Here is an 8,717-nt window from a genome sequence, read left to right on the forward strand (position 1 = left end):
TTAGTGATAACTCTCACCTTTCACATCAGAGCAGACGGCCCGAAGGGGTTCGTTACAAGGAAAATCATTCCATTTTCCATCAAGATACATCCCTGTGCAGTGTTCACTACTCTTATAGTTGTTTGGTTCGCCTTGGAACCAATTTGTGAACTCAACCTCTGCATCTCTGTGTGACCACCTCCAGCTGTTCACGTCATCGTACAGTCCTATCCAGGCCATCTGAAAGCAAGATTTGATTGTGTCATACAACATTTGTCTTTTCTCAGCTTAAAGATACTTTGCATAAAATTTCCATTCACAAACATTATAAGAGTAGATTTGATCTAAAGTAACTCATGCAGTATTACTTGATGGTAGTATTTCAGTAATTTAATGGTACACACATAAAACTGTTAAATTATTACATGATAGTAAACTTTCAATTAAACTATTATTCTTTCTTGTTTAAATTATTTGCTGTCTTATGTTTTAAATTGTCAAGAAATCTGAGCTGTATTTTGTACATGAAAGGAGCTATATGAAAAAGCCTTATGATTCTTATTCATATTCATAAAAATAAATTAAACACATCTTTGCAGATATTGTATTTTTGTTGTCCATTTTCATATTTTCACATATATTTAACATTTTTCTTTCTATTTTTGCTCCCATATGAAGTCCCACTTAAAAACAAACTCATTGGGTCATATTTACCAAGAAAGTGGAACATTTGTACTAAAATGTTCATCATAGTCTGAAGAAAATGTACTAAAGCAGCAGCTCAGTGTGTGTGATACCTCTCACTTACATATTGCCATCGTCAAAAATGCAAATTTAAGAGATATAGAGTGAACAGTAGTGAAAAGTGAATTCACCGCAAATTTGATTTTGGTTGAATCCATCATGTTTGTCAGGGTCTTCACATCCTCCATGTTGTCTATCGTGGCCAGGTCTGTGTATTTGTCTCTGCAGTAACTCTGCGCTTCAGTCATATTCTTCATCTCATAAACAAAGTGGTACTGATGCCGCGCTGTGATGACAGACATGCACACTGATTACATTCACTGTTAACAATCAGCAGTAAATTCTTTTACAGTAAATTCTCAAAATAAACTACTGATAGCATATTTTTGCAAAGCATGGTGGGTAATCACTCAGTAGGCTGCAGTGAATTTGAATTCACAAGTAATTACTGAGATAAGGGTTCAGCACCATAAATTATTGATTGATTAGCCCATATACTTATTTAAAACATGCAGGCTGGTGACAGGCATCTCTCCCCTACTCTCCTCACCTCGTGCCTCAATGCTGAACACAGTCACCAAGCAGGGGCGGTGCCAGACATTGTAGACATCCGGGGCTTAAGCCCAGTCTTACTAGGGGGGTCAAGGGGTATGTTCCCCCGGGAGAAGATTTAAAAAAAACAACCCCATGATAGCAAAATTTAGACTTAAAATATAATACATTCAAGTAACTGTATAATCAATTAAGGGCTTATACCTAATTAAGGTCAATAGGCCTAGTAGGTGGCTCATTGGAATTGAAAGCACTCATTTCTATTTCAGGTACCTTTTTCATGCTGTTGCATTGGCTGTGTTGTCTCCAGTCTGTCAAGTTCCTCCTCTTCCCTGATCTCCCCGGATTCATCTGTATGTCAAAGTAAATGAAATGCATTATTTATAATATAATGTAATAACATTAATAACACTTATCTAATATCTAATATAGTATATAATATCTCAGCTTCAATGGATAGGTGAAAAACGTTCTAGCCTCAACCTGTAATTGTACACATAAAATATGGTAAATAATAATATGTTGAAAGATCAATCAATCAATCAATCAATCTTTATTTGTATAGCGCCAAATCACAACAAAGTAATCTCAAGGCACTTTACACATAGAGCAGGTTCTAAACCAAACTCTTCAGGTTTTAACTTTAAAGAGACCCAACATTCACACATGAGCAAGAAAAAACTCCCTTTTAACAGGAAGAAACCTCAGAACCAGACTCAGAGTGGGAGAATATCTGCCTCGACCGGTTGGGGTTGAGAGGAGAGAAAGGAGGGATAGGAAAGAGAAGCACAATGAAGCTAGAAGGGTTAGGGTATAATAACATTAATAACACTTATGTAATATCTAATATCTCAGACAACTCCAGGGAAGAAGTTTAGCTTATTGAATGCATTAATAGAACATGAATGTTAATGGATATAGATGGATGGATAGAGAGAGAGAGGGAGGAAGAGAGAGGAGCCCAGTGCATCATGGGAGTCCCCCTGCCGTCTAAGCCTATAGCAGCATAAGCTAAGAGCTCTAAGAGCCCTAACTATAAGCTTTATCAAAAAGGAAAGTTTTAAGCCTACTCTTAAATGTAAATCTGGAAGATGGTTCCACAGGAGAGGAGCCTGATAACTGAAATACTAGGAACCACAAGTAAGCCTGCATGGTGGGAGCGAAGTGTTCTAGTAGGTACAAGAAAGAAATATTATGTTGAATGTTGAAAGAAGCCTATTAAATCAACACAAAGCAAACATATTTCTAACCAATGCATTGTTAATACCGGTACTTTGTTTGCATCTTCATGTTGGATGTGGTTGAGTGAGAGAAAGAAAGGAGTCAAAGGTCAATCAGCTGTGGAACGATGGGTTTACAGAGCGAGACGCAAGCCATTGCTATGTCGCTAACCTTCAGACGGTAAAGGATGGGAGCATTTGCTACGTAAGCTCTCTATTCTACTTTAAAACACTCTGAGTCTGAGTGAACACAGCATGTCAAACGGATATTTTATTTCATTAAGTTACTCTTGGATTTTCTTGTCTTTGGTGGACATATCAGGTAACGCCAATGCTTTTATGGACTACATCAATAACCTATTTGCAACATCAATTTATTCAAATGGCAATGCATTTTGCTAATTGGCAATTCAATCTTCAATTTTGCAATGCAATTTTAAAATGCATTTGGTAATTCACAATGAATCACTGCTTAACACAGTCACCAAGCCGTCATTACCTTGTTCTGTTAGGGCCCTCACTGTTATAGGTAAAATCGGGCCTAAAAAATCCAGCCCGACCCGACCCAGGCCCGCGGGTATTAAAGCCCGACCCGGCCCGAGCCCGATCAATTAACTTGATTTGCAGGCCCGAGCTCGAAAAAAACCCCAAATCCCATTTGTGACGATGCCTGTGCATAATGATAACTAATTAAAGCCTGTCTTTTGTAACGAATTCTCCCAATTAAACAAGATGCATATTCTCTGACAAGGAGAGGAACAGCAGCAGGAGCAGGTCTCTGGGCTTCATTGTAGATCACAAGGAAGGGCATCTGAGATACACGGGGTAAAGCCTCCAGAGCGCAGCAGGTTCACTATAGTCTTCGTTACTAAAGGTGGAAACAAACAGACTTTAAAAATCCTCCGCTGGAGACTGCGCGCACGGATGAATCCATTCATACATGTTTCTGGACCAGCTGCTGTTTGAGAAGTCAGACCTGCTGAGGTAGGTGGTCCAGGGCGGTCATCTCGGTGTAAAGTGCGTATTGTGCGGGAGTTCAGTCTCGGGTCTTGTCGTGTTTTAGTATACATAATACATAAATAAATATTTATTAAAAAAAAGTTAGCGAGAGAGAAGCCCGGCCCGACCCGACCCGAACGTAATAATTGACAATTCGGGCCGGGTTGGGCTCGGACTCGGGCTCGGGCTCGGGCTTAAGATCTTACCTCTACTCACTGTGCCCCCCTCGTGCTTGACGTGGCAGCTGTATTTATATGTGCTGTCCTCTTGCTGATGGAGCAGCAGGATGGAGGCGCTGCGTCCCGGCTCTCTGAGCTCCAGCTGCTCAAACTCAGCAGAGGTCAGCTCCTCCAGCGGGCCGTTCTTCTTCTGTCTTTGCCAGGAGAACTGGACCAGAGGAGGAGACATGGCTGAGGCCAGACACAGCAGGGAGCTCTTCCCCTCCAGGTGGGCTCTGGATGCTGCTCGGTACACGCTCACCATGGGCTTCACTACCTGCTCATCTGAAGTTTGACAGCAGCAACAAGCAGCACAGACACACATTCACACAGTCAACAGCAGCTTACAGCACTGCACTGCATTCAGTCTGATCCTGGAAACTACATGATCACTAAACTACTCATCAATACACCACAAACATCATCTACTGGACACTGGATCAATAATCATATCAGACTAAAGCATCATGGAAGCTCATCATATGTCATGTAGAAAGATTCAAACACAATGTACCACTCTTTATCAAATTTACCACTACATTAATTATTAATATAATAACATTTGTAAAACTGAACATATATCATGACATAACAGCCTCATATATACATTTGGTCATGATTATAGCGCTTTATATAAAATACATTTACAACCATATAGTTTAATAAATTCAAAGCAAATTTAATTTATCAATAATTTAATTTATTTTCAAGACTTTTATCTTTTATTTAAAATACAATTGCTACATCATGTTTAATGTGTAAAAAACATTTTTCTCTTTAAAATTGATTTTTTTTCATTTGTTAAAATAAATGATTGGAAATTACATATAAAATAAGTTTTATAATAATTATAGTGTTTTATATAAAATATAATTACCACTATATGCTTTATTCAATTAAAACAGAATCAATATATTAACAGTTATATTTTTCATCATGAAACATTTTTAAGTTTTATATAAAACACAATCACCTCAACATGTAGAAATATGTCAAATATAATGCAACATAATATAATATGATGACATTTGTCTTTGTAAAATTGAAAGTATAGTTTTATTACTTGTTTAAAATATATTATATTCATATTACATTTGTAAATGATTATAATGTTTTATATGAAGTATATTTACCATCATATACTTTAATCTAATCAGTCACACAATTCATCAATATTTTAAATATTTCAGCTTTTATATAAAATATAATTAACACATGTTCAGATTTATCAAATAAATATAAGAATAATATATTTCTATTTTTATTATATTTTCTACATACTTTCTTAAATATTCTTAACATTATATCTGTGATATCAATTAAACACTTACAAATTATATTTGTTGTAATAACATTAATCTATTTTACCTTCATGCATTATTATATTTTCTACTAAAAACATATTTATCATCATAAAAACACAATTATCATGAGATACATTTGATCATTTACAAATATATAGTGTATATTTAACACACAATATATTTCTATTTGCTTCTAAAATGACATTTAGGAACATTTATTAAATGATGTTTCACATCATATATCATCTTGTTTTTAACAAACAGCAGCTGCTGCTGAATCACTGAGATGATTAAATCCTGTTTATTTGTAACATTACTGATATCAGACTTTTTGGCTGGAAACAAACTTTGATGTGATGCATAAATAAAGAATAACTTGTGGTGTGCAGTGAGATTTGAAGCTCTTTTCAGGAGTTATTGATTAGTTTGATGTAAGAATGGCTGCATGAAGAATTCTCTACTAAATATGACAAAACTAACATGTAAAGCCTGAAGCAGCAGAAACTACAACTACAAACACATTTTCAACTGGTTCAATAAAACAACTGAAGGAAAATGAAAGTTTAGACTTACCTACAAACAGTTTAGTTCCAGAGAGAAAGATGAGGTAGCGTCCTCCTCCTGACACACAGTGAAAAAGCGTCGTACAAAAACCTGTCTGCTGTTGAGTGTCAGCTGAGGTGAAATAATCCACATTTTTAAGCAGAATCATATTTCATCTCCATGATGTGTTTGTCTAATGTTCACATCAACATGACTGTCTCTTCTTTTATTTGATTTTAGCCACATTAGCAGTGTGACTATATGGATACTAATGTCAGTCAGCTGGTCGGTCCTCCACTTAAGTGCAGATGGATTGGATCTGATTCTGGATCAAAGGACGGATGGATTGTAATTAAATGTTGTTCAGACGTTCACGGTCCCCAGAGGATTCAATTATTGATTTGACCTGGGCTGTGGTTTACTGCTCTCTTCCTGTCACAAGCACTGTTTGACATCTGGAGGTTTTTGTACAGGCTGCAGGGATCATTTCTCACTGTGGGACTCAAGTTTCAAACAGGAGCAGTAGTAGGTGGCTGAATGTGAGAGTTGAACTGTCTGGATCTGCAACTCATAGTTGTTCTCTTTCTTTGCAGCTGAGAAATCATCTTTCTGAGGATGATTGAAATAATCTTTATTTACTCCACCATTACTCACGATGTGCAGAATCCTTGTGAATGTTTCTGTGTCTTTCTTCTGGTACCAGACTACATAATAACGAGTGTCACACTGCTCAGTTCCTCGACAGATGAAGGAGACTGTTTCACCAGCTCTCCTGGTCAGTGTTAAATCATCCTGAATCAGCTGTGCTGCCATGGCAACCAGCGCTGTAGAGAAACAGACACACAGATGAAGGTCAGTGTGACAATGTTTGTTAAAGGTTGAGTTTGTGGGCTCCTGATTGGCTGGAAACACTCACCTGAACACAGACAGCACAGAGCAGCAGCTGGGAGGAAAAGCATTTTGTGAAGTGGTGTTTCCTCTGGTGAACCTGGGGAGAAGTGGCGCTCTGATGCAGCTGAGGCCAAACAAGGACGAGCTGTGAGATCAGACGAGGGCCACGTGGTTTCTAACAGGTCCTCAAACCTCCCATCAGCCCCTGCAGCGGACACATAAGGCTGCTGCTGCTGCTGTGTGGTTTTCCGCTGAGTGAAAAAATAGTCTAGTGTTAATTATTTTAATAATATTATTCAACTATAATTTTAATATTGCAACAATAAGAGAAAATGCTATCAATAACAACCTGCAGCTGTTTCAAAAAGTAACTCTGCCTCTTTTTTATTATATAATACATTTTATAATATATTTTACACATTATATGATATATTATTAATGATGTTCATAATATATCATATCATATATCATAACTCAACTAATAATATTCATTCAAACATGTTAATTTTTAAAAATTGTGTTAATCTCTCCTCGCTGACTCACTCACTGTCACAGATGTTATAATGGAGCTGTGTAAACTGTGCACAGCATGTGTTCATATGATAGGAGTCTTTCTGCTGCTGTCATATTCCTGCACTGTCTGCACATTATTGGACTTTCCTTCCAGTAGCACATTTAGATATGAGCAGTCACCCAGGGGGGCATCTTACCGGGGGACACGGAGCAAACACACCAAAAGAAAACTATCATGTTTTCTATCATTTATTTAAACGTCATATCTTCTTTTTATAAACAAGTAACGAGCCTGTTTAATAATGTAAGGAGTAGAAAGTACAGATATCTGTCGTCAAATGTAGGGAGGGAAATGTATAATATTATTCAACTATAATTTTAATATTGCAACAATAAGAGAAAATGCTGCCTGTTTTTGAATAACTAAATATTTATGCATGTTTATTGAATCAAAGAACAAAGAACACCTGCAGCAGTCTACATGTTCATCTGTTTCCAAAAGTAACTCTGCCTCTTTTTATTATATAATATTTATAATATTACATATATTTACACATTATATGATACATTATTATTGTTGTTTACATGTTTTATGACACTTTAAACCTATAGTTTAAATCTCATTCTACACTTTATATTACATTACCTCTATCTGCTGTGTGCTGCTGCTGTCAGTAATAAAACCTTTACACTGCTGCCATCTGGTGGCTGCAACAACACATTGCTTCTACTACTATTAGTATTAGTCTCATAGTTTTGTTTTCATGGCCCCAAATGTGTATAAAGAGTATATATGTGTATGTATGTATCATGTGTACAGTAAAACTGAGAGTTGAGCCATAGAGTTGATGTGTGATTCTTTTTAGTTGCAGAGTTTTCAGATGTTTTGTAAGGTCATCGTTGGACTCTGGGTGAAATGTCTCCCTATTATAATAAGCTCCTCTAGGCTGAGACACTTACTTAATGTCAGTCTACCCTAAAGACTGTTTCACCATTAAAACAGTTTGATTTTCTTTGATATATTCTCCATTTGAGTGTGATTTGTTTGGAATGGCATTTATTTCGGATAATTACAACATTTATATATAAATAAATTGTTAAATACACTTGTAATCATGTTTGGTGTTTTATATTAATGCTTTTTATACTAAACATAATGTAAAATAATGCTAATCTGGAAATGATGAGGTCAAGCATAATTACACTGAATAACTTATGTGATATACGTGCACACATACCAATCATAAGTGAATTATAAAAGTCAGAAGTTGTAATAAATGAAAAGCTGTTTGGGAGCTGAAAGAGCCAAATGATGTGAGTCACTAACACGACTCAATAGATTAAAGTTCATGAATATTTTACAAACTGCTCTGAGACTGGAGTGTGTTCACCTACTACTGAGGGATAAAGTGTGTGATGTGCTTAGAAAGCAAAGACACCACGAGTTTGTGTTTTTTTGTTTAAAAAATAATAATTAAATCATTCCTGTTAGGGATGTAAAAAAAAAAAAAAAACGAACGGCGGTACAAAAACTCTACGGTATTTTACCGTAGCCATTTTCTTGTAAATCGGGGTTGTTGTGTGTGTTGAACCCATAGACTGTATATAACCCAGGTGGGGAGTTCCTGTCCTCTGAAAAGAAGCCAACGTGGAAGTAACTTAGAGCTGCATTCTATCAAAAGGCCACCAGGGGGCGACCGTCTCTATACAAGTCAATGGAGAGTTCACCAACTTCTCACTTGATTTCTAACCTC

At 36.5% G+C, this 8,717-nt stretch overlaps 1 protein-coding gene across 1 annotated transcript in view; it reads right to left on the reverse strand.

Annotated features, from left to right (window-relative positions):
- The window catches only part of LOC128372458 (immunoglobulin lambda-1 light chain-like), a 29,125-nt gene extending 22,594 nt beyond the window's left edge, over window positions 1-6,531 (reverse strand). Inside the window, exons 1-3 of the mRNA XM_053332525.1 lie at window positions 6,476-6,531; window positions 6,054-6,383; window positions 5,590-5,634 (exon numbers count right to left, since the gene is read on the reverse strand). Of these exons, the coding sequence (XP_053188500.1) occupies window positions 5,590-5,634; window positions 6,054-6,383; window positions 6,476-6,518 (418 nt within the window). The 5' untranslated portion in view covers window positions 6,519-6,531. The remainder of the gene's footprint in view (window positions 1-5,589; window positions 5,635-6,053; window positions 6,384-6,475) is intronic.
- Between the last annotated feature and the right edge of the window lie 2,186 nt (window positions 6,532-8,717).

The sequence above is a fragment of the Scomber japonicus genome, chromosome 14 (genome assembly GCF_027409825.1).
Source record: "Scomber japonicus isolate fScoJap1 chromosome 14, fScoJap1.pri, whole genome shotgun sequence".
Taxonomy (NCBI): Eukaryota; Metazoa; Chordata; class Actinopteri; order Scombriformes; family Scombridae; genus Scomber; species Scomber japonicus.